Raw genomic sequence first — 26,256 nt, 5'->3', positions numbered from 1 at the left:
ACCTTAGCCTCTGTCATTGAAAGAGGAATTCTAATCAGTAATATGACAATATGTTGATGCTGCAGTGACAAAATGAAGAGTATTTTTCAACTTTGGACATACTCACTAGACTTGTGAGCACCAGGAATACACAGAGTGTTCACTGTATAGCTGGTACTAAGAACAAGTTCTGTCATGTATTGCGTGCTTCAGAGCCAAGGTGAATAGCACAGTCTTGTTACAGGAGAGGTGTCTTGTATGGAACTGTTTGGCATCTTAAGATAGCCCTATCAGATTGGGATTTTTCTACCACACATAAGAGAGAGAATGATCTTGTTCACCTGGGTTACTACTGAAAATTTTAGCCATAATTATGGTGTTAAGTTGTTGGGGAGAGCATTTTTTGATTTATTTCTTTAGAATTTAATTATTTTTAAGGTCTTTTTTGCTGGTGGGTATTTCCTAAAGGATGCTGAGAACAGCAACAGTTAAAAATTAAGTTTGTGACACTGATACGTATAGCAGGCACATATAAATGCCGAATATTGATGCTGTTCTTAGGAAACTTTCAAGCACATGAGAACAGACACAGCTCTTCCCTAACTGCATGCTTCACGCCTGAACAACCTGTGATGATATTGATAATCATTGCTAATGTGTCAAATATTTACATGGATTTTTTTTTTTTTAATGTTTCTTTCTAATGTATTCTGAAGAAAAGAGTGAGTACCTGTCCAAATAGATCACAGTTGAATAAAAAGTGTTTGCATTTAGGCAAGCCAAGGGATTAGAGATCTGTACAACTGTGTAGAGGGAATAAAGAGTTCAAGATGCCCCTATGCATCCTCATGCAAAGCTGTCTGCATTAGTGGTATTTTGGAACTGAGGCTGCTCTTTTACTCTTCTCCTAAACATACACACACATAGACATGGGAGTAGAAAGTGTAAAATGTAAAAATAACTTACGTGAGCAGGAGAGAGGAAAAGGTTCCATGTGCTCCAGTTCAAACAGGGTCATCCAGTCAATGACGAACAGAAACATCTGTAGACCAAAAGAGCCCATTGAAGGAAAAGTTTAGAAAGGGATATTGTCAGAAAAAGGTGAGTGGTTCATGGAGATGAAAGAGAGTAGATAGAATAGGGCTTGGAGGTCTCCAGAGTTTCTGCAGAGTACAGCAATGGCTTTTTAATTAGCAAAATTTGTTAATTCAATTGGGGATGTACTTTTCTATTGTTCTTTATAGTTTGCTTTAACTGCTGTGCACTCTGAGCAGAGTGTGCGTCTGAATGGAATTCTGATGACAGTAGTATTTTCATTTGCTCCTGCTAAGCATGCAGCACAGTTGGGACATTTACATAATTTTTATTGTATGCTTAATGCAGAAAGTAGATAATCTTTTCCTGCTATTTCTAGAAAGTTATATACAGAAAACTCCAAGGGGAAAGAGCAGAACTGGTCCATACATTATAAAATAAATAAGTTTGACTGTTCTCTTAGTAAAAGTGTTTTGGAAAGTTTGATATGTGATCGTGTTGTGAAGTTACCAGCTACTCTTCAGATGGTCACTTTACTGCCCTCTTTTACTGTTTCTAATAGCATGAATTAATTTGATTGACAGCTTTCCTTTGTGTTCTGTGCTTGCTTTCCATGCTTTCTTTCTTTTTGGCTGAGCCAGGAGACAAGCTTGCTAGTGAAGTATTTTACATCTTTCAGATGGCTTGTGACCTGAACTGTACAGCAGAAGGTATCTGCTGAGATCACATAATTTATTACCAGATTATGAGATCTGAAATGAAAGCGTACATTTATAAAATATTTATTTTATTAACCCTTCGGAAATCAAAGTGCTCACAGTTGCATTTGTGACAGGTTCGTTTTTGTTTTGTTTTGTCATCATTACATTTATACAAGCATCAATTCAGAGCATGCAGTTTTGGCTTTGACCAAAACTGTTGCTGTTACACTTTCAGCATACCAGATACAGAAGTTTGGGTTGAGTTCTGCTTCAGCGGATTACCAGATATCACCACTACAAAAGTCAGGCAAAGCTTTTGTGATTTCCTCAGTAAGGAAGAAAAAAAGCTGCTTACAGAGCTTGTCCTTGTATCAGTGAAACTGAATGAACAGGTTCACACCCGTTCACCCTGCTCTTCGCTTAAAATGGAGATGACTTCGTTGAAACATGTGAGCCATCTGAGAAAATGGGCTCGCATGCCAGCTATAAAAGTTAGAGACTCACTTTCTGAAGCCAACATCTTAGACAAAGCCCGTTAAAAAACTTTCATGTACACCTGTTTTAAAAAAAAAAAAAAAAAGCTGCTGCCTTTCGTGCTGTCCAGTTTATATCCATTAATGTGATTCAGAAACTGCTGCTGGGCCTGTGAGAGGAGTTGGCTTTTAATGAAACTAGAAAGGTTACATTATATTTGTCATTATCAAATATCTTAAGTCCAGTGAAGCAGAATCCAGCCCATCTTTCCTAAAACTGATATGTCTGTCATGCAATGAAACCTTCTAAAGGTGAAATCCTTTTTACATGTGAATGGGGGCCCATTTCTGTGTTTATTGTTTTTTCTTGGATTAAGTATAAATTTGCAAGCCTTGGAACTTCATCCTCTCACTTCTAGCCTTGGCTTTCCATAAAGGGTATGCAGTGATTTATAATACATAGCATGTAAAAACTCTTTAAAAAAAACGAAAGGCACTCAGATGATATCTGAATGCCATCCTTGTACAATATTATTAGAAAAACACATGCGCATTATTAGAAGAACTTTGCTTGCCGTATCTAGCACTGGCTAGACCAAAATAAAAATTGATTCCTCTATTTTAGGCAGTTTATTGAGAGCCCTAAAGCAATTGTAATTAAATGGCAGTATTTATCATTGCTAACAATATTTGGACTTAATGGACATTGTATTCTCATGACAGTCTGCTTGGGGTGGCATGATGATGATCAATTAAATGCTTAAACAACTAAATGTAGCTATTGATCTACACAGTTATTTATTTAACTATATTTCAATGGGTAATTTGAAAGTTTTATAAGGGAAGTTAACATAATTTGCTTCAGAAAAGGAGCTTGGCCATGGTATTTAAACATTTAGCTCTCATCTGAGTCCTCCTTATTTCAGTAGGAGTTAGTGAGTTCTTTAGACACTCAGGATTCAGATGAGAATCCTTTGGAGTTACTGTAGCTTTTTCAACCTTATCTGTAGTGATACATGAGTATAGTAATTTATACTCTGATCCAAAAGACACAAATTTGACTGTATGTCTGATCTGCGATTTTCATTTATTTTGTTACAAAGTGTGTTTTTCACTAATTAGCCTGACTGCACAATATACTGTCACAGTTCACCTGGTAATTCTCAGTTTCCTGTTATTTGGAATCTTTAAATTCTTGTTTAAAAAAAAAAAAAAAAATTGAGAATTGTGCTGAGAATCTACTTGCTAACTTTCCAAAAGCCAGACAAATCAGCTTTGTCCAAAAATGTTTTAAATATCTGTAAGTAGCAGCATATCACATAACCAGAAAAAAAAAGGGTTTAAAATACGTGTGTATATATGTGTATATAGTTTCACCTTCATTAAACATCTGAAGACAGAACATGATCATACATGAAAACAATGCAAGAGTCGTGTGTTTTATGAACTCCTCCTTCTCCCAATTTCCTGAACAAGGTGGCAACTATGACAGTCGATTTGATGTGGACAAGGGCACTGGAACTATCATTGTCGCTAGACCTCTGGATGCAGAACAGAAATCAAATTACAACTTGACGGTAGAGGCAACAGATGGAACCAGATCTATCAGCACTCAGGTAATGGACTTCTTAGTGAAGCAGTTACAGAAGAAGGGATTTGTAGCTGGGGGATGGGGAAGGTGTTGCATTTTCTCCTCACTATTTTTTTCATCCTGGACAATGAATATGGTTTATATAAACTAGAGACTGTCTAAAAGTGGATTCCGATACTCACAGAGCCATGTTGTTTGGCAGTGCAGGTGGAAGGTTGTGTGTTACTATGCTATAGTCTGGATCGGCAGCTTTTAAGTTACATCGTGTTCCTGCATTAGCTGAGTTAATGAAAACAGAAACTAAGCCCTTCCACGCATGATTTACTCACAAGAAAAGGATTATTACTTCTTATCTGAATTACCCCCCTTATCCATCTTCCCCAAAATCACCAAATAATGTGATTACTTCACTTGAAATTTGGAGGACAACTGTTGTGAGGTTGGTTGGTTTCTCTCCTCCCACCCACCCAAGATCTATGGATGACAAATTGTACAATGTCCAATTACAATTCTGTGGAACTGAGCTGCTCCTTCTGGATGGTCTACATATAGAAACAAGGTTTAGATGATAACATCTTTATGTATCTTCCTGAATACTCTCTCTAGTAAGGCTCCATGGTGCTGGCAATTCTTTGCAATTGAACTAAGTTCATTGTAAGGGAGAAGACTTTTGTGACACTACTGGAAAGAACTCATAGTAAAGTAGGTTATGATGTATATCCCTCCTAGTTTTCCCATCTAGTTTTTTTCCCCAGTCCGGAACCTGAATATATTTGGAAGTGAGGTTTAGCTGAGGTTGGTGTGAGCAGAGCCATGAGCATAGAGGAATTCCACTTTTCTTCCAAATAGAAAGGAAAGGATTTATTTACTGATCTAAGACTCTTGGATTGGGACAGTGATGTGTCTGTGTTACCTACCCCTACCATTTACCTACCCCCCAATAAGTGGGTTGCTGCTGTCTTTTCTGTACGGGGAAATCCATGTTATGAATGCAATTTCTTGTTGTTCTACTTCTGTGCGGTATGCGTGGTTTTCTGTTATCTTTTCTAATGTCCTCCTTTCAGCGACAGGTAAAGACCTTTCTTATCAATGTTCAGGATTTAAAATGGAATCTCAATAGAGCTGACTGCATGTCTGGAGGCTTGATAGGTCAAATAGGCTAAATTCGATAGTAGAAGACTGCAAGGTTAGCAGTTTCCTTTGAGAGCTAACTTTCCCTTTGATGATGACAATTGTGAGTAATATTCTAGACCATGACTCTCCAAACAGGACAACATGTCCCCCAGTGAGAACTTGCTGCTATCATAGCTGTGGTAGCATTGCTTCTGGTGCTGATAACCACCATAAAAGGTTTGGAGAATCCTCCTGTAAGTTTATTGCCTAGTTGTAGTAAAAATACTGAGCAGCACATTCATTTCTACTGATTACAGAATGCTAGATAGAAGGCATGAATTAGCTAGAAAAAAAACAGAAGAAACCAAATTGCAGCTAAGAGGGAGTTCCTTTCGCCAGGAAAGTCAGAAAGACAGCACAAGACTTTCCACACATGCTTCCCTCGCCTCCCAAGAATGCAGTCAAAAATGCGACCAAGCAGAGTGTGTTTGGGTAGCCTGGGGACTAGTAAAGGCTGAATATGTGGTCTCAATGACTGCAGATGTTCTGTCCAGTGCTGCTGCTTATGGGCTGAATTTATGCAGGCGTCCTGAGCTGTCACAATTGAACCATAATCTGCCTTGTCTTCTGGAACAATCAAGAACTGGAAGGTCACGAAAATACTTTAACCCTCACCCCTTCTCTTCCTCTGGGTTACGCAATTCATTTAGTTCTTCTCAGAAGTGCACAGTGTAGCTTTTGTCCAGTTTCTTTAAATGAATTTGTTATTTTAGTGGGTTTTTTTTAAAGCTGGACATTATAAACATTTACCACAGTAGTCTTCTGCAGAAGAATTGGAGTGGTAGTCTCAAAGTTATCATCTCTTATTTCTGTGATTGCTTTTGTAAGGTTTTCTTTCGTGTCTTTCCTTTCCTCTCTCAGCTAGAGTTGGCAGGAGCAGAGGTTGTGGTTTCTGTTACAAGCGAGCACAAAGAGTCCTTTGCCTTGTCTTCCCTTTTGCCCTGCTTGTGGGAGAAGCACAGGTTATGCTGTTGCTGTTTGCGTCTCCTGTTACTGTGGTGTATAGACTGAGGAGCATGGATTAGTTCAAAACTCTGCAACTGTTGGCGCATGAACGGACTCCTGATTTTAACTGATTCTCTTATCTCCCCTGTAACTCCCAGCCCACCCAGATGGACTGATTGGTTAAAATAGCCCTCAGGACTGTCATTAAGGAGATGCATTTCAGATGAGGCTGAACTTCAGGGGAATTAAGAATGTTGATATGAAATCGAAGTTGAAGACGTGATTTATGGCTGCTAGTGTGTAAATTCCATTATTCACTGCTGAAATAATGATGATTAAAGTTTGAGCATTGATGTGGTGTTGAATTCTTCTCAGAGCTGATAAACAGCTAAAATGAAGTGACAGGCAAAAAAAATTCTGAATACTGCGTGCATACATTAGGAACAACAATATGCCATACATAGCTTTTAGCTTGCAAAGTAATTGCTGTAAACATTGGAAATACAGTAAACAATTTAACAAACCTTGATTAACAGAAGATTAAGTAACTTCGCATTTAGTTTGAAAAAGGAACTGACATTTTCAAGACATTGTGGAGGGGGACAAGAAGCGAAAATCTTATTGTGTAAAAGCAGTGTATTGAATCTGACTTTAAACTAAGAAGGCATTTGCTGGTCTCAGGCCATTAACATCTGTAGAGCATTTGACTCTTTCAGGACTTGAGTTAAATAGCTTTTTTGAAAAATACAGCAGCAGTAGGCGTGGAGGCTATGAAAATTTTGCATGCATTTAAATGCCAGATACATGATGCAAACAAATTCCAGGCCTCCAGTAGTGGTGTTTGACAGATGATGTTAGAGATGACTAGTGTTACAGTGGGAAGGAGTATCAGTCAAAAACCAAATCAATGTAATAATGCTTTTGGATTACAATGTTTTGGCCTTAAATAGAAAAGGTTATTCATAGGATTTAAGTAGCAAAATATGAACTACTGGGCTGCTTTTGGGGGGGAAAGGAAAGGAAAAGGAAAAAGGAAAGGGAAAAAGGAAAGGGATGGGAAAGGAAAGGAAAAGGAAAGACCTGTTTCTAGCTGTAGCCGCTTCCAGTCACTGCTGTGTCTATCAATTTTTTTCACTGGAAGTAATACTTAAGATAGTTTAAAGCTAATTGCAGCATTTTACCTATTGCTCTACTATTGCAGAATATTTAATCTTGCTTTATGCAAAATTTATTTGGAATTATGCTTTGGGGTTGATTTGGGAATGAAGGATAGAGTGTTCTGTATTGATTACATGTGCGTTTTTGCTTGTGATCACCACACTCTGCTCCACAGAGAAATTTTAGACCTTGATTGCAGTTATACTATCTTTGATTAATATAACTTTTTGTTTATAAAAATGATTATAAACACGGCAATGTAACTATAATGTAATTATGAGTGAAGAGAGGAGGAGATTTTAAACTCCACATAGAATCTGCAAATGAAAAACTAGATTAAAACAATCTAAAGGAACATCATGTTTAAGTATTACACACTGAGTATGTTTTGGCAGTGGCACGTAACTTCTGTGTAACTCACTAATAATCAGTGCATTCCTATGCAAACTGAGGTTCCACCTGTCAAATAATTAATAGATTTCAGGTCCTTCCCCTAAATAATCTTGGGCTGCATTGTTCTCTGTCTGTATAACCAGGTTGCATCACTCTTGCTGAGATCGGAGTAGAGAGCAGTTGTGCAACACAACCCTTGCGTAGCCTTGCAAAATCCATCATGTTTCTTTAGTTCCACACCGTTTCATTTCAGAGATAGCATTATGGTCTATTAATGTCAAAGTCTTCTGTAGTGCGCCTCTTTGGTATGCCACTTCTTTCTTAAGAAATAATGTTAGTGTATTTCATTTGAATTTAATCGTATAATTTCATTCAGAATTTATGTAGCTGGCTTTATTGTATTACACATGTTACTTTAGAATAACACAAGCTCTTCACATATTTTGTTCTCAGGTGCACAAACCCATATTTTTCTGTGTGGGTCTTTAAAGTTGCACTCACAAATATTACTTCAGTGCCTTTCATTTAATTTGAAGGCCTTAACAGTTTACATGAAAATTTGATCCTCTTATCTTTAAAAGGAAATTGCACGTCTAGCGCCTGTCACTTAGCTTCAGTGAGAATCCCTGTCTTGAAAGTAGGGTTTTCCTTAGTACATTTATTCAGTAGTTTAGATTGGAAGGAGCCCCTGGAGTTCATCTGCTCAAAGCAGAGCAAACTGTGAAGTTGGGTCAAGTTGTTCAGGGACTCGTCAGGTTCCAGGTGCCTGGGATGACAGGGTTGTCGCCTCATCCTTGGACATCCTCTTACATTGGTGCTTAACAACCCTCCTTGAAAATAATTTTTTTCTTATGTCTAATTGTACTTTCCCTTGTTGGAGCTTGAGAGTGTCGCCTCTTGTCCTTTCACTGTGCAGCTCTGAGAAGAATCTGGCGCTCTGTCCTGCAGCCCTCCCTTCACACAGTGAAGAGCTTTTAGATCTCCATTGATTTTAAGGGCCTTTCACTGGGTTCATTTTAATTTGTCAAGACCTCTCTTGGACTGCAGAGCCCAAAACTGTAGTGGATCTACAGTCCCACCAATGAGTGACAAATAGAGGGGCAGAATTCCTTTCTACCTACCTGCTGCTCAGCTTATTATAGCAGTTAGCCCAAGTTACCAAAAGAGTGCCCATCGATTCGTGTTATGCTTGTCCACCAGAATCTGTAGAGGAGCATAAAGTAACAACATCAGTGAGTGAGAAATGAATCCTAAACCATGTAGATAAAACATCTTTTGCTTGAGTCAAAGACAGACTTTGAATTTTAGGTACATTTAAAATGATTGCACTAATAGATCAAATTGTGTATTTGTAGGTGTGTTTACCAGTATGGAGAAAAACTGCGTGTCTGAGCAAGTAATTTGACAAGTAATGGAGTACCTGTGCAAACCGCTCCTAGTGACTGAGTCATGATGTTTATTCCTTAGCAATATTTTTGTTGATAATCCATATTTAATAGTGCTGTACATTTTGCTGAGCTATCTCCTCATCTGCTCAGCCCAACAGAACCTTTCTGGAAGTTGTCTCCTCATGTGTTTAGTGGTAAGGTCGTTATATCCGCTTCACTAGTGAGTACCAGAGAAAGTTGGTGCTGAGTCCTTCCAATGGTGTGATCAATAGATCACTTCTCAGTTAAGCTGGTTCGTTGGCTATGTGGTTAGTCTTGCAGGTACCAGTGTTGGTTTCACGGTCACTACTGGCATTTAACTCAGTACTTTGCACAGTTTTTTGTGGTGCTCCATTCTAGAAATGCTGTTTTTGTGTAGTACCAGCAGGACAGGTGGCCATGTGTTCCACTCCAAAGATTCATCTGATGCAGTTGCTCTGGAATTGCATTTGCTCTCACCTCCAGTTTGGACCTATTGCTGTATTTCTTCATTTGAGGGGGAAATAGACATAACTAGTTATTTTGATTTAAATTCATCAGATATGACGCTTTATCTTTTGACTTGCTGGTTTTCAGAGTCTAAACTTAATAATTTGTTGGGGATGGGAATTGAATAAAAAAATTGTTGATGTGTTCATTTTGAAAGCATAGTATCCATTAATTAAGTATTGTAATTTTATATGGTCTTTTAACCTTTTATTTATACAAAAGATATTTATATAGTTTGATTTGTACGTAGGATTGGGTTTTTCTGCATTTTTTTTTAATTTGTTGGCCATCTTCGTTTGGTTTCATTTTTCATTTTCCTGAGCACCAGTGTTCAGTGAGCAGATGTTTTTACTGAAATGCTGTGTAAGTGACTGTATTGGACCCTTCTGTATTTCTTCTTCCAAGATGCATTAAAATGTATTTTGTTTATACAGAATTTAAAAGGAAACCAACAACTGTGCTTGTGTTGCTTTATTACATCCTCTTCAATCATGAGAATCTAAAAAAAAAAAGAAAAGATCACATTCAAGGTCATATTCTTTTTGCTTTTGCTCTTTATTTTTCAATTGAAGTTGTTAGTGAATATATTTAAAAATTTGACCTAATATGTATCCTGTGTCACCTACCATAAATTTTTCTCCCCACCAAAAGTCAATATTTATTCCAAGTCTGTTTCCTTTCTTTAGCAGTTTCTAATTCATGACAAAACCAAACTCCTAAGTTTCTGCAGGTTTCCGTAGCAACATCTTGCAAGGGATTTTATCAGTGTGCCAGATGATTAGTTTATTTTCTGTTTTTCTGAGAAATCTAATAAATTGTGGGAGGCAGCATTTTCCTGTGCAGTGATGGTTTGTATTTATACTAACAGACTGTTTCAAGCATTGAAAACTACCTATGTTTATGAATGTTTCCGTAAATGTATTATACATTGGATTATGGGTTACAGACCAGCGATGCCTAGGACTGCATCTACTAAAAAAAAGTTAGAGGCTTGCGTGTGTGGCTGGGACACTACTGCGTGTGCACACATACACGCACGTCCTCCCCTCCCTGTCCTGGTTGTCTGGAGCTGGAGCTCAGTATTATTAGCAGCACGGGTTACGTTAGGAGGGCTCCCATCTCAATTTTTGTTTTTGCTTTTTTTCCCCTGCAGTTCAGCAGGACCTGGGGGTGGCTCCCATCTTGCCTTGGTCATTTGTTTATGTTAAGCACCACTGCTTTGCCAACGTCTCTTTTTTGTTTTGTGCAGGGTTGTGCTCTCCTCCTGTTCTTGGTGAATGAGACTGAGACAAAATTGTAATCAGGGATGGGCTTTCCTCCTCCTTAATTGCTCTTTATATTTCCTGATGATCTTGCTTACCCACAGGTTGTTTCACGGTTTCAAATAAACTTAAAACCCTTTTTATTCCTTACTTGGCTTTTTATTCCTTTTCTGGCTTCTGACTCTTGAGATTCCACATTTGCCACCTTCAACTCGGTTCCTCTGTTCCCTTTTGTATGCTTGTCTGTTCTTTTTTATTATCCAAGTGAAATTCTCAGTGAAAATAGTCTTTTTGGTGACAGTTATTTCAGCTACCGCATTGGGCAGTATCTCAGTGTTTGGGAGGACTTTCCTATGTTACAATATAAAGTTATCCCAAGAGTTCCACACCTAGGTCTTTGTGTTCCCAAAATCATTAATCAGTCTGCCCCGTGGTGCCTCCAAGGTTGGTGTAGGACTTCATTGTTCAGATGCAAAAGTCTTTCTGTTGTTACTTAGAATAAAATCCTTCTAACAGTCTCCTAAACTCTTGGTAGCATTTGTAGAGTATATCCAAAGACTGCTTGTGTCTGTCTGGCAGTTATTTAAGTGTTTTTAGCCTGTATTAAAATCTGCCATTAGGAGGAACTCATTGTATTGGAGCTTAGGTAGTTGCAACCTGGGATAATATACCTGCATCTGAAATGAAAATATATTAGGAATTGGTATGACTTCTGTTGATACACGTAACACCCGTTTTGCCTTGGTATAAGTTGCTAGTTTTAGTTGCATGAGGTGCTAGTTTTGCAAGGTTGAAGTTGAGGAATTTTCCCTTCTGTGGTCAGATGTATGGCATTTCCTTACTATTTACCACCATCAGGATTCATCTCATCTAGTTTCTACTGCATGCAGTTTGGTACCTTGTCTGAATTATATCTCTAGACTGCACCAGGTATGAAGGAGGAGCAAATAAGTATCTTGAAAGAGCAATTTAACCTACTTATAATCTTTTAAGTACTTACTTTAAACACCTGTTGATGGCACTTAACTTATTTATATAAAGCAGATAACCTTTGGGTGGCTAAAAGCATGGCTGTATGTGCAGCACATAGAACTTGAATTTAGGCATGTGGTTTTGGAGCTTTGCTGTCCACCTGCCAAGTCCTCTGCATTACTGTTACTCATCTGATGTTATTGCTGATGACAGAACAGGATGGTGGCTGAGCGTCTTACCCTTTTTACACGAGAGTTCGATGCTGTGAAAGGCACGTGGGTGTGCAGGGATCTTGGGTGGTTCCAGTGAATGTGATTATTCAGACAAAAAGAGCATTGCTTGCATAGCACATGGGTGAACCCGGCTGAACTTTGGTGGGAAAATGCAATTTGAAGCATTGAAGCAAATATAGCTAACTTCAGAGAAATGGTGTTGGTGATCAGTTACCTGTGCTAAGGTTGTGCTACATTGCTAAGAAGAGCAAATAATACCTGTGGTTCTTCAAAATACTATATTTTTGTGGGAATTCCACCACTTTTCTGTTCTTGCCTAGGCTTGAAAATGCAAGGAGCTGAAACAGGATTGTTTCCATGTGAGGGCAAGGAGTACAGTGCATCCTTTGTCTTGGAAAACATTGCTTAAAATTCCAAATTTGTACAAATAAACATGATTTTTACCCACCCTGGGATCCATATTGATTTTTTTTTTAATTCCAGAATTACTAAGGAATTCTTTTTCACCTTGCTTTAGACAAATATCATTCCCTTTAATATGTCGTACATAAGGCATTTTTGATCATACAGATTTCTGATTTGACTTTGCAGAAGAGGAGGCAGATTTGGGTTTAGTGAGAGTCTTCTTCCCTGCATGTCTTAGATCTCTCCCCTTCATGAAAGAAAAATTGTCTTGCAGTGGAATTATTTCAGTATTATGGTCTGATTTTTAATGAAATATCCTCTTGTCAGCTCTGTTTCCCAAATATCATTAATGTTTTCCCCTTCCCATTGTATCATTTCAGGTGTACATCAAAGTTATAGACACAAATAATCACAGGCCTGAGTTTTCTGCTTCAAAATATGAAGTTGTTATACCTGAAGACACTATGCCAGAGACAGAAATTCTGCAAGTCAGTGCCACAGACAGAGATGAGAAGAATAAACTGATTTATACTATGCAGGGCAGCACTGATCCCATCAGTCTTAAAAAATTTCGTCTGGACCCTGGAACTGGATCTCTTTATACTTCAGAAAAGCTGGATCATGAGACCATGAACCAGCATATTCTTACAGTAATGGTAAGTAAACACAGAATGTCTTCTGTAGTCAGTAACAAACAGGTCTTTTTTAATGTCTTTTTAATTTGTCCCTTTAATTCAAATGTTTATTTGTATGTTTAATTTGTATGCAGTCTTTGTCTCTGGTACAGATTGAACCTTGAATTATTGCTAATGTGTGAAGAACTACTGAAATAACAGTGCTAATTACCGGTAATGTGCTAACTGTTTCAGGTTCGAGATCAAGATGTTCCTGTAAAGCGCAACTATGCTAGAATCATCATTAATGTTAGTGACACAAATGATCATGCTCCATGGTTCACCAGCTCTTCCTATGAAGGACGGGTGTACGAGTCAGCAGCTGTTGGATCGGCAGTACTCCAGGTTACAGCGTTAGATAAGGACAAAGGAAGAAATGCAGAAATTGTGTACTCTATTGAATCAGGTATATCGACTTTCTTACCTCTTCAATTTATTTTGAAACAATGCTTGCTGATACTCTGTTTCAACTGTAGACATGTAAAAAAATAGCTGTAAAAAAGAGGGCAGTACAGGTGTGTGGATCGTATTCTGTGAGATGCGTTTTAAGATACAGCCTCAGACTATTTAAAGGAAAACCACAATGACAGATACTCATTTCCCTTCCTTAGCTATTTATATTATTCTTTAGATACATTTAGAACTTTTCAGTAGTAGTAGTAGAAGAAAAGCTACCTTTAAACCCTTAAGAGGGATATGTTCTTTAGAATTTACAGAAGCATTAAATTCAGATCTAAAAAAACATTCCTTTTTGATAATGCAAGTGATGTTTTGTGGCATAAACAAAGCAAGGGTTTGATGAAAAGAGTAAGTAATGTGAAAGAAAAGAGCTCAAAAATAACTTACAAACATCCATATACTTAACTACTAAGTAGTCCCAGTTTTTAAGTTAAACTTTCCAATAGATGTAGCAAGGAAGGAGTTGCTTTGCTTGGTGTTCCCTCTGGCTAATTTTTAGACAGTGGGACTGCTATTCTAGCTCAATAAAATACACAAGATATTCTTTAATTGCTGGTCAGTTTGGCATTAAGGCTCCTTTCAGATTGCAGGCCAGAGAAGAGCATTAGGTGCTGCTGGTTATTTTTAATGTCGGAGCATCTTTCTGAACTTGCCTGTAACAATACAAGCCAAATGATGGTAGTTTTGAATAAAATGAGAGCAGGATGACATTGACTGAGTTCGTTTACCAGATGGAAGTGAATTTCAGTTCAATCCATTAAATCTAGATACAAGCCTGCCATTACCAAGGTCCTGAATTAGTTAGGCACTGTGACTGGAGAAAAAAGTTATTTAAATTTCATTAACTGTGCAATACTGCTTTCAAGGTAGAAAGTAATTTAAAACAAAAATCCCAGTAACAAGCATAAGAAACTGTATATTAAAGAGAACAGTAGGTAGAAAGTTATTCAGTTACTGTTACATGCAAGGTGATATGTGCAGATGCTTTTTTTCATTTGACAGAAGTTGCTTTGTAAAGCATAGGAATAGTTTACTGTAAATATTTTCCCTTTCTTCCCCTGAAGTGTTGTTTTGATATGAAAACATGTTTTAACACTGTATTTAAACGAGGCTGTGATTATGATGCTCTGAAGAGTGTATTTAAGTGTCTCATAAGTTGCTTTAAATGTGTGTTTGTTTTCTGTTATTTGTAGAAATATGACCTTTTTACTAAGCAGGACACTAATGTCCATGAAACTTCTCTCTGGCCTTTCCCATTTCAGTAGTGCTTGTTTTACGAATGCCAAAACAAGGCAAGAAAAAAATGTGTGAACGTGCTGTCTAGAATGAAGATGTACCCTGTTCTCCTCCTTTCTTCTAGCTTTTTGTAGGAGTGAATAGAAGACTTTCTTAGGTTTGTTTTACAGGACTGTGATCTACTGGGAGGTTAAAGCGTTATAATTGATGTTCTAAGCATATGGAAGGAACATTCCTTAAATTTTTGTAATGGCTGCTTAGATTTGTAATGGGATATTCTAAGAATGCCACTGTGTTTAGAGCCTCCACTAAAAAAAAATCCCCAAATGAAAAAACACCCTCTTGCCTACTTCTTTGCATAACTCAGAAGTTCTTAATGAATTTTTTCCGTGCTGAGAACATTGCTTTAGTAATGTAGTTTTTTAAGGAAGTAAAATGTTAAATCTTAGCATATTTAGTACATGAGCTGAATATTGTGTACAGTGTAATTCAGCTATGTATTTGAAAATATAAAGAAAACAAGTGTTTATCAAATGGTAGCTGGTAATCCTCAGCAGGTAGTGGTTTTTTCCCAATACTATCACAGGGAATGACTTGCCTATGTATTAATATAATGTTAGGAGAGCTATAACTTGGTCCAGTTCGGAACGATTAATTCTGAAGCAGTAATTTAAACAATACTTGCATAAGCAATGAAGATTCACAAGTGTGAATTCATTGAAACACTTCTTTTTTTTGAAAGCAGTTTAATTATTTTAGATCATATAATGTAACTTGTATTCCATGAACGTTAACTTCTGAATAGAATTTTCTTTCTGTTTCCGTAGATATTTAAGTTAGCTTAAACGTGAACTCAATGACAAAGATAATTTGAAGAAAAAACATGATTTATAATGTTGCAGCTTGCAAAATACTTGTTATCTTTTTGAGGTTTCTAATGGAAAATGAAACAAATTTTTAACATTTATTTTCAAGGCTTGGATGTTTTTGCTAACTATGTTTTATGCAATGTTTCCATAAGTAAACTTAGAATTAGTGCTAACACTTGATTACAGAAAACTTTCCAAAGAGGCTAACAAATGTTTGTTAAACAAAACTAAGAAACTTTAAATATTCTCTGTGATCTTGCTACATGATCTCTTTTGGTTTATAGCTAAATAAGCAATCATCCTTGAAGTTCTGTATACCTGTTTCTTAATTACCTTTCTTTTTCTTCACAGGGAATATTGGAAATTCCTTCTTTATAGATCCCGTTTTGGGTATGATTAAAATTGCAAAGGAGTTAGATCGTAGTAACCAGGAAGAATACAACCTGATGGTAAAAGCTACAGACAAAGGAGATCCTCCAATGAGTGAAGTGACCTCTGTGCACATATTTGTTACGGTTTCTGATAATGCCTCACCAAAATTCACAGCCAAAGAGTATTCTACAGAAATCAGTGAAAGTGCCAGCATTGGCAGTTTTGTTGGAATGGTTACAGCACACAGTCAGTCTTCTGTAGTTTATGAAATAAAAGATGGTAATATAGGTGATGCCTTTGCTATCAACCCGAACTCGGGTGTCATTGTTTCTCAAAAGTTGCTTGATTTTGAAACTTTGCCTATTTACACTCTAATCGTGCAAGGAACAAACATGGCTGGCTTGTCCACTAACGCAACAGTTTTGGTACATCTTCGGGATGAGAATGACAATGCACCAATTTTTATGCAGGCTGAATATACAGGACTCATCAGTGAATCAGCTTCCATTAACAGTGTGGTTCTGACTGACAAGAATATCCCATTGGTAATTCGAGCTGCAGATGCTGATAAAGAATCTAATGCTTTGCTTGTTTATCAAATTGTTGAACCATCTGTCCGCAAGTATTTTGCCATTGATTCCAGCACTGGTGCCATTCGGACAGTAATGAGTCTGGACTATGAGGAGACAAATATTTTCCACTTTTCAGTGCAAGTACATGATATGGGGATACCACGTTTATATGCAGAATATGCAGCTAATGTTACTATATATGTAATTGACATCAATGATTGCCCTCCTGTGTTTTCAAGATACTTGTACGAGACATCCATTTTGATTCCAGCCTATAAAGGTGTGAAAGTCATCAGCATAAATGCCACTGATGCCGATTCAGGCATTTTTTCACAATTAATTTACTCTATTATTGAAGGCAACATTGGAGAAAAATTTTCAATAAACCCTAAGACTGGAGATATAACAGTGCAAAATACAACTCAGTTAAGAAGCAGGTATGAATTAACAGTGAGAGCATCTGATGGCAGATTTGCAAGCACTGCATCTGTAAAAATTAATGTGAAAGAAAGCAAAGCAAGCCAGCTGAAGTTCACCCAGAGTTCTTACTCTGCAACAGTGCAGGAGAATTCCACAGAGGCAAAGACAATTGCTGTTATTACTGCTGTAGGAAATCAAATAAATGAGCCTTTGTTTTACCATATTCTAAATCCAGACAGCAGATTTAAAATAAGCCCAACTTCAGGCGTCCTTTCAACAACAGGAATACCATTTGATCGTGAACAGCAAGAATCTTTTGATGTGGTCATAGAAGTGACGGAGGAATATAAACCATCAGTTGTTGCACACATTGTAGTTAAAGTCACAGTGGAAGATGTAAATGATAATGCTCCATTTTTTGTCAATCTTCCGTATTATGCTGCTGTTAAAGTAGACTCTGAAGTAGGCCATGTTATTCGACGTGTCACTGCTGTAGATAAAGATACAGGCAGAAATGGAGAAGTGCATTACTACCTCAAAGAACATCACGAACATTTCCAAATTGATCCCACTGGTGAAATCTCACTGAAGAAGAAGTTTGAACCAGACACACTAAATAAAGAGTATCTGGTCACAGTAGTGGCAAAAGATGGGGGAGACCCTGCTTTTTCTGCGGAAGTCACAGTCCCAATTACAGTTATGAGTAAAGCTATGCCGGTTTTCGAGAAGCCTTTCTACAGCGCAGAGATACCAGAAAACATTCAGCTCCATAGTCCTGTGGTACATGTACAAGCAAACAGCCCAGAAGGGCTGAAGGTGTTTTACAGCATCACGGATGGAGATCCTTTCAACCAGTTCACAATCAACTTCAACACTGGAGTTATAAATGTTGTTGCCCCTCTTGACTTTGAGTCTCATCCAGCCTACAAACTGAGTATTCGAGCAACAGATTCCCTAACTGGGGTACACGCTGATGTGTTTGTAGACGTAATAGTAGAAGACATCAATGATAATCCTCCTGTCTTTACAGAGCAGTCTTACGCTGCAACCCTTTCTGAGGCGTCTGTCATTGGAACATCTGTTGTACAAGTGAGTGCTACAGACGCCGATTCTGGAACAAACAGGGGGATTTCCTATCACTTGGTTGAGGATAACAGTGAAAGTCATGACTATTTCCACATAGACAGCAGCACTGGACTCATTCTTACAGCAAGAACTTTGGACTACGAAGAAATTAAACAACACAAGTTACTAATAAGGGCCATAGATGGTGGCATGCTGCCCTTGAGCAGCGATACCGTTGTAACTGTTGATGTAACCGATCTCAATGATAACCCCCCTGTTTTTAATCAGTTGCTTTATGAAGCTAAAATTAGTGAACTGGCTCCCCGAGGGCATTTTGTGACATGTGTGCAAGCCTCAGATGCAGATAGTTCGGATGTTGACAAGCTAGAGTACTCCATTCTGACAGGCAATGACCAAAAGAATTTTGTGATTAATAGTAAAAGTGGCATTATCACCATCTCAAACCTACGCAGACAGACACTAAAGTCACATTATAATCTTAACGTGTCTGTTTCTGATGGGGTCTTCAGAAGCTCAGCCCAAGTCCATGTAACTGTAACCAGTGCCAATATGCACAGTCCTGTTTTCAGCCAGAGTGAATATGAGGTTGAACTAGCTGAAAACGCTCCGTTGCATACTTTGGTGACTGAAGTTAAAGCAACAGATGAAGATGCTGGTACATATGGCCACATCACTTACCACATTGTGAATGACTTTGCCAAAGACAGATTTTATACAAATGGGAGAGGGCAGATATTTACTGCCGAAAAGCTTGACCGTGAAACACAGGCAGAAAAAGTAATTGCCATTAGTTTAATGGCGAAAGATTCAGGAGGAAAAGTTGCTTTCTGTACTGTTAATGTAATACTTACAGACGACAATGATAATGCTCCTCAGTTCCGAGCAACGGAGTATGAAGTAAATATTGGATCTGATGTTCCACGCGGTACTTCTGTCGTTAAAGTCTGGGCATCTGATGCTGATGAGGGTACAAATGCAGACATCGTATATGCTATTGAAGCAGACTCTGAAAATGTTAAAGAGAATCTAGAAATTGATTCATTGTCTGGTATAATTACTACAAAAGAAAGCTTAATTGGTTTAGAAAATGAGTTTCTGACCTTCTTTGTTAGAGCAGTCGATGGTGGATCCCCCCGAAAAGAGTCAGTTGTTCCTGTCTATGCTAGAATACTTCCGCCAGAAGTGCCTCTTCCTAAATTTTCAGAGCCATTTTATTCTTATACGGTTTCTGAGGACATTCCAGTTGGGACTGAGATAGATGTTATCAAAGCAGAGCATAATCAGACTTTAGTATATAGTCTGGTTAAAGGGAACACTCCTGAAAGCAATAGAGATGATTTTTTTGTGATTGACCGACAGACTGGAGAGTTGAAACTTGAGAAGAATCTTGATCATGAAACAACTAAATGGTACCAGTTCTCAGTTCGAGCACAGTATGCAAATGAAGATTATAATATTGTTTCCTCAGTAGAGGTAAGCATTCAGGTGAAAGATGCAAATGATAACAAACCAGTTTTGGAGTCCGATCCATATGAAGCATTCGTCGTAGAAAACATGCCGGCTGGAACAAGAGTCATCCAGGTTAAAGGAACTGACTTAGATTCAGGACTCAATGGGCAGGTTACTTACAGCTTGGATCCTTCTCAAGAGCTAGATGTTATAGAGTCTTTTGCCATAAACATGGAAACTGGCTGGATTACCACTCTCAAAGAACTCGATCATGAGAAACGAGACAAGTACAAAATCACAGTGGTTGCATCTGATCGGGGTGAAAAAATTCAACTTTCTTCTATGGCTGTGGTTGAAGTTACTGTTACGGATGTGAATGACAATCCTCCACGCTTTACTGCGGAGATCTACAAAGGAACAGTCAGCGAGGATGACCCTCCTGGTGGGGTAATTGCCATCTTGAGTACAACTGATGCTGATACACAAGAAGCCAACAGACAAGTCTCTTACTACATTACAGGTAAATCTTTTTGAGTAATGTCAGAATAATCATTTAAGTGGTCCTGGAACGATGTGAGATATAACTTGATCTTCCAAATTATTGAAAAGTATTAGAAGCCATAGAGCTGCAAAAAAAGAATGTGTGTGTCTTAATATGATATTTAAAAACTGAAGGAAAAAATGATGTTTACAAAACAGGTATTTGGCTTTCCGTTTCACATTTGCCTTGCTTAAAATGCTTTCCTACATTTGTTATTTACTTATGTATCAAATTTTATTTTAAAAATGTACTACATTGAAATTAGTGAGGTAGTTAAAGAATGAATGAAAGAAATTTCACAAAATAATAGACTCTTAATCTCCAGTGGAATGTTTTATTGTTTTTGTTATTTAGCATGTGTCTTTATATGATGTTATCTATGATGCTACATGGATTTCTACATTGATTTTTGTAGATTCTATTGGCTGCAGTTGAATTTGTTGTATGAGCATCTACTGACTATTTGTATTCATTCTGGAAAATGAAGCTATTTCTCTGTAGAGCCACAGAGAGTGGCTGCTTATTTACATTTACATTTTTTTCTATTTAGCTATAGCTTAATGTTGATAGAGTAATAGTACAATCCGTCTCTTGTCTTTAATTAAATATTTCTTTTTTATTTCAGGAGGTGATCCTTTGGGACAGTTTGCTGTTGAAAATATACAGAATGAATGGAAGGTCTATGTCAAAAAGCCTCTGGACCGGGAAGAAAAGGATAATTACCTTCTAAATATTACAGCTACTGATGGGACCTTTGCAACAAAAGCTGTGGTGGAGGTTAAAGTCCTTGATGCTAATGACAATAGCCCTGTTTGCGAAAAGGTAGGCACAATCCTGTATCTTCTGTGTCCAGCTGCTTCCATATATAGAATGTAAACTTCTTCTGAAATTGGTTCTCGGGAGACGGACAAATAGGTATTTCTTTTATGCTGGTAACAGAAATATGGACTATTAAGTTAGAATGCTGTCAAAGAAAAGTTATTCCATGGACAGGTTTCTTAAATAAAAATCCAAAACCAATTAATTGATGTAATTTTAACACTCGACGAGTGTTTGAGGAGTATGAGATTTGTAGTACATTTTCCTGTGTTAATGCATATTTCTCCTAAAGGGATTGTTTTAAGCTGCAGCCATTATAATTTATGTGCTCTATTTTCTGAAGGAAGCAAAGTCTCAAAGAAGGCTGCATACCATCACTTAGTTGATGTGTTTGTGCATTTCCTGTGATAAAAGATTTGAAAAGATTGAATGTTATCCTGCAGTTGCACTCAACAGTACCAAAAATCTGTATTCCATACAAGTTTTCTTGTTACAAAGCCATCTACCTTGCCAGATTTGATAGTCTGCAAAAATGAACATGAGAAATAAAAAATAAAGAAAAACGAGAAAGCTGGATCCTGCAAGATGTATAATTGCCTTACGAGAAAGCCCTGGGTTTTCATAGTCAGCTTTTTTTTTTTTTTAACTTTAGCACATTTGGACTTTTCATAGCCATCTTGTTGAACACAGATTTGATGTTACCCAGTAGAAAGGTAAAATCTTTTCTTGTTCTGGGAAGCATCAAGTAGACAGTGAGCATATGACTTTTTCTTATTTGATGTTTATGTTGGTTACTTCTGTATAAATGATTACAGTTGTATACAGACCGATAAGTCAGTGGTTTTAGCTTTTTCCTTTGTTAACATTGGTGTTAGAAAGCTCAGTCCTTGTAATTTGATGCACACCCTTGGCATGGATGAGCTGTAAGAGTGCTTAGTGCCTTTAAATTCTGGGCATTTTTTCTTAGTTTTTATTTAAACTGGAAGCTTTTATTTCATGCCATTACAAAAAAAGCGTGTATGAATTTCTTCTAGATTGAGTCAGTCCTTGAAAAGAAAATTTTACCAAAAGAGGGGAAAAATGAAATCACCAAAAATTTCTAACTCCTATTTTGGGAATGCATTTAATTATCAGTTAGTCAGTTACAGGTGTTTGGAGTTCTTAGCTATGCAGTAGTACTCAAGAGTCCCTATGGTTGCAGTATGAATTAGCTTTCTGAATAATCTAATGAATGTGAAGTAACTAATTAGAAAATCCTAAGTTATTTTAATTTTCAGGTATTTCATCCTCTGGTTCACTTCATATGTTACTAAACATTCGAACAGGATATTATCTGTCATTCCTTCTTCCCCTCCCCTCTCCAAGCTCTGCTTACTTTAAATGTTTAGTCTTCCAACGTAACTTTAAAATCTTGCAGGCTTTATACACCGATTCTGTTCCTGAGGATGCCCTTCCTGGCAAATTGATACTGCAGGTATCTGCTACAGACGCAGATATTCGTTCTAATGCAGAAATTACTTACACGCTGCATGGCACAGGAGCAGAAAAATTCGGACTCACTCCAGACACAGGTAATAGTGCATTACGCATGATACAAAATTCCAGTCGTCACCTCATTTTATTGAATGTTTTACTATTACGTTAAGACATACATAAAGGTCAGTACTTTAAGCTTTCCATTAAGGATTAGTTTATTATATACCTGTTTAAAGCGCGGGTTTCTGCTACACAAATACTCATAATACATTGAATAGAAGTCAGGGAAAAGGCAACTATTTTAGTATATGAGGAGCTAAAGAGTAAATAAGGTAATTGGCCAGAAAATTTCATGCTGGAATGACTGGAGTAAAAGTATCCTATACATTTTATACTTTTTATGTTCTTTGTAGTAGTAGCAATAATGGTTTATAAACTGAAAATATCTTCATTCAGATTCTCTTTGCCATCATTTGGTTTGGCATGTTAAATGTGATGCGATTAGATGGAGCAACAAATTTCCTTCGCATAATAAACACCAAAAGTGACTCCAGTTTTATTGGAAGCATTATATAAATGAGATGAACTTTTAACTTGCTTGACTCTGGTTTTCATGACTGCATTCATGTCTTCTGGATTATAGTGTAGGTCAAAGCTAATGCCAAAATCGTGTGCTCTGCGGGTTGTAGTAGAAAAGCAGTAGGAAGGGAATAGTAAACAATATAGCGAAATTTAAATAAGATAAATACAAAGATGTAGTGGAAATATGGAGAAAGATGTTAGAATTCTTCAGTGACAAAATAAATGAGAAGGATCTTATTTCATGTATTTTCTGCATACAAAAACACATGGCTTTGTGCATGTATACACGTTCTGTATCTGCACAATCAGGTAGTCTTACTTCATTTAATTTCTGTTTCAGAGGCATTTGAAAAGGAGGCAAGGCATTTTAGTATTGAATCTTTTAAAGTTGAAAAGGCAGACCACTGACATGTTTTGCCCAAAGTGGAGCTCATTAGTGCAGTACAGCTGTTGACTTAGCCACTGATTAAATTATCCTCAAAAAAGAAAATTGTTTAGTTTTTCTGAATACAAAGATTTTGGAGGAAAACATCTTAGGGATACTAAAGTCTTGCAGCTCGCATAAACTTATGTGTATTATTCTTTTTGTAGGTGAACTGAAAACATTAATGCCACTTGATCGTGAGCAGCAAGCAGTTTATTATCTTCTAGTGAAAGCCACAGATGGAGGAGGAAGATTCTGCCAAGCTAATATTATTCTGACTCTGGAAGATGTGAATGATAATGCCCCGGAGTTTACTGCTGATCCTTACTCCATTACAGTATTTGAAAACACGGAGCCTAAAACCCTTCTGACAAGAGTGCAGGCAACAGATGCAGATGCAGGTATGCTTTCCTTGACCAATACTTTTGTCATGGTCTCAAAGTTACGGTAATGTTTATTTGGTCTTATCCTGAGAGGTGTTAAGGCTTTCAGCAGAACTGACAGATGTTCAATACCTCTCAGGATTAGACTCCTGAAAGATATGTTTCGGTCTACTAAATCATGTAACACCTGACTTCCGCGTGTGAGTAGCTTGGAAAACGTCCCTTTTGTGTCTCTGCAAAATGAAGAGGGAGGAGAGAGACAAAACCTAGGATACTTTTAGTGTGATAAGGTATTATTTTGTGATGGGTTAGGTCCATCCTTTTACTCCTGGTGCAAGTAAAAGGAGTATCAAGCCATGTCTGTTCATGTAAATGTGCATTCATAGACTTTTGACTGTGCTTTTAAGGCTAGCCATTGCTGATCATACCAGAAAGAGAACCCTGGTCGATTGTACCTTTCTGTACATGCTACCCGGTTGAGATTTTTGCCACGTCTTTGTCCTCGCTGTTTAGTTACAAGTATTTAAGCGAACATGAATTGAAAATTACATTAGAAAGAGTTTGTTCTTAGGCTTTGTTGTAAGCAATACAAGAAGGTCTTTTTAAAGGTGTATTATTTTCACATATCAGTTTATTAATCAAATAATATTAATTAATAGTTGCTTCAGTCTCGTGAAGCAACCAACCTGGTTTATGCTGTGGTAAAGCTAGGTTGCTGAATTGGAAGGGAACAGGCAGATGGTTTCACACTTCACTAGTCTTTGAGGCTCAGGAGGAGCAAAATGCTTAGCCCAAAAACCCGTGGGGTTTTTATTTGTTTTTTTACAGGAATGTTGCCAGAAATTATGTTCCTGTTAGTTTTGGGACATGGTTTTTAAATAAACTTACTGAAACTGAGTCTAGTCATTTGATACAGCCCAACTCTCCCATATTCTCTCGTGTTATTTATAAGCCTGCTAAGCAGATGCTGTTGTTCTAAAGTTATAATTAGATTTGTATTACTAATCGTTTCATATTAGCTAGCACTGTGACTGAAGCAGAACCATGCTTCATGTTTTTTGTGTGTCAGAAAATCGGTGCAATGGAGTGCTAGCTTAATTTTTTTAAATCGGATTACATCTTTTTGGAAATCATTCTGCCCTGCACAAGAGCCTTTAACTCTTGCTGAAATTTACTTTGACATGAATGATAATGTTTAGCGTGCGTGTTTTATTTCTATAGCTACCAGATTTGTTATTATGCTGATATATTTTAATGGCTGCTTCATACTTTGTAATTGTTTTCAAAATGCAGGGGTGAACCATAAAATCCATTATTCACTGGTGAACTCTGCAGAGGGCCAGTTCTCTATTGATGAATTCTCTGGAATCATTCGGTTGGAGAAGCCTTTGGATCGGGAATTGCAAGCTGTGTACACTCTAACTTTGAAGGCTACAGATGAAGGTTTACCTCGAAGGCTGTCTTCAACAAGTAGTCTTATAGTTTCTGTCTTGGATATTAATGATAATCCACCTGTATTTGAGCATAGGGAGTATAGCGCAAGTGTATTGGAGGACATTTTGGTTGGAACTGAAGTTCTCCAGATCTATGCTGCAAGCAGGGACATTGAAGCCAATGCTGAAATCACGTACTCAATAGTCAGTGGGAATGAACATGGAAAATTCAGCATCAACTCAACAACAGGTAACAGATTGTAACTGTGAATTTACGTTAGGCTAACCAAGCACAGTGCCATACTATGTTTTAGAGTAATTCAACCAAACAGGTTATGTATAATCTATGTGCATCATCTTGCCTGTGCAGCCAGTGCTGCAGTCTGTTCACCCATTTTGCCAGCATACTTGCTAGAGGAGTGCAGTAGAATGTAGAATATGAATTTTATTTGTTGCTGCTGTTCATTGTTACTTGGGTTGGATTCATTTGGCTAGCAAGAGTAAGACTTTCCTAGCAGGAGTATCTCCTGCGCTGGGGGCAGAGGGGGTGGAAAGGTATAGTTCTGTAATAACAGTATAGTAGTCTCTTCATAAAAGCTATATAATCAGAATGAGTGGCCAGACTTTGCAAAAGAAGGATCAGGAGTTAAATGGATTGGGAAAACTAATCGTTGGTCCACGAAGACAGTAACTCTAGAGGAGTTTGATGTGGCAGTAAAGAGAGGTTGGAATATTCTGTTTGATCGTATATCCAGCATGGCAGTTGTAGGCTTGCATGTTAGATTTAGTCTCAGGAAGCACTTAGGTTCTGTGGAGAATTCTTCCCTATTAATGATGATTCTCTTTTAAAAATCAATATACACATCAATTCTAGTTTTGTTTTCCTATATAGTTCTTTTTCTAGAGTTAATTTCTGGTAAATTTTGGGGTTTTTTAAATCGGATTTCTACTCCAAAGTTAATAGTAGTTAATTATACCAGTTTAATTGAAATTATAATGCTTCTAGCTGCTTTTTCCAGTGTGCACACTGATACTATGGTGTAGAAGTACTTTGCTGGTTTAACTTCTTCACATATTTGAAAGGAGGAAAATGGTTCCAGGAAAACTCTCTTCAAGCAGCAAAACAGCGTGTATGTTAGGAAGTGCACTATCTTAACTATCTGGTTAAAAACTCAGCTTTAACTCTGATATTTCTGTCAAAAAAAATTCATTGTCAGGTGCTTCT

General features: G+C 37.4%; 1 protein-coding gene across 4 annotated transcripts in view; it reads left to right on the top strand.

The window, feature by feature from the left end:
- FAT1 (FAT atypical cadherin 1) overlaps positions 1-26,256 on the top strand; it is a 113,770-nt gene that overhangs the window by 67,169 nt on the left and 20,345 nt on the right. For all 4 annotated transcript variants that reach the window (XM_009940186.2, XM_075421882.1, XM_075421881.1 and 1 more), the window contains exons 7-14: positions 3,665-3,804; positions 12,617-12,892; positions 13,106-13,316; positions 15,826-19,893; positions 20,540-20,736; positions 22,151-22,304; positions 23,383-23,616; positions 24,892-25,281. In XM_009940186.2, the coding sequence (XP_009938488.2) occupies positions 3,665-3,804; positions 12,617-12,892; positions 13,106-13,316; positions 15,826-19,893; positions 20,540-20,736; positions 22,151-22,304; positions 23,383-23,616; positions 24,892-25,281 (5,670 nt within the window). The remainder of the gene's footprint in view (positions 1-3,664; positions 3,805-12,616; positions 12,893-13,105; positions 13,317-15,825; positions 19,894-20,539; positions 20,737-22,150; positions 22,305-23,382; positions 23,617-24,891; positions 25,282-26,256) is intronic.

The sequence above is a fragment of the Opisthocomus hoazin genome, chromosome 5 (genome assembly GCF_030867145.1).
Source record: "Opisthocomus hoazin isolate bOpiHoa1 chromosome 5, bOpiHoa1.hap1, whole genome shotgun sequence".
Taxonomy (NCBI): domain Eukaryota; kingdom Metazoa; phylum Chordata; class Aves; order Opisthocomiformes; family Opisthocomidae; genus Opisthocomus; species Opisthocomus hoazin.
Note: the sequence above shows the minus strand (reverse complement) of the source record. Positions and strands in the feature narration are given on the sequence as shown.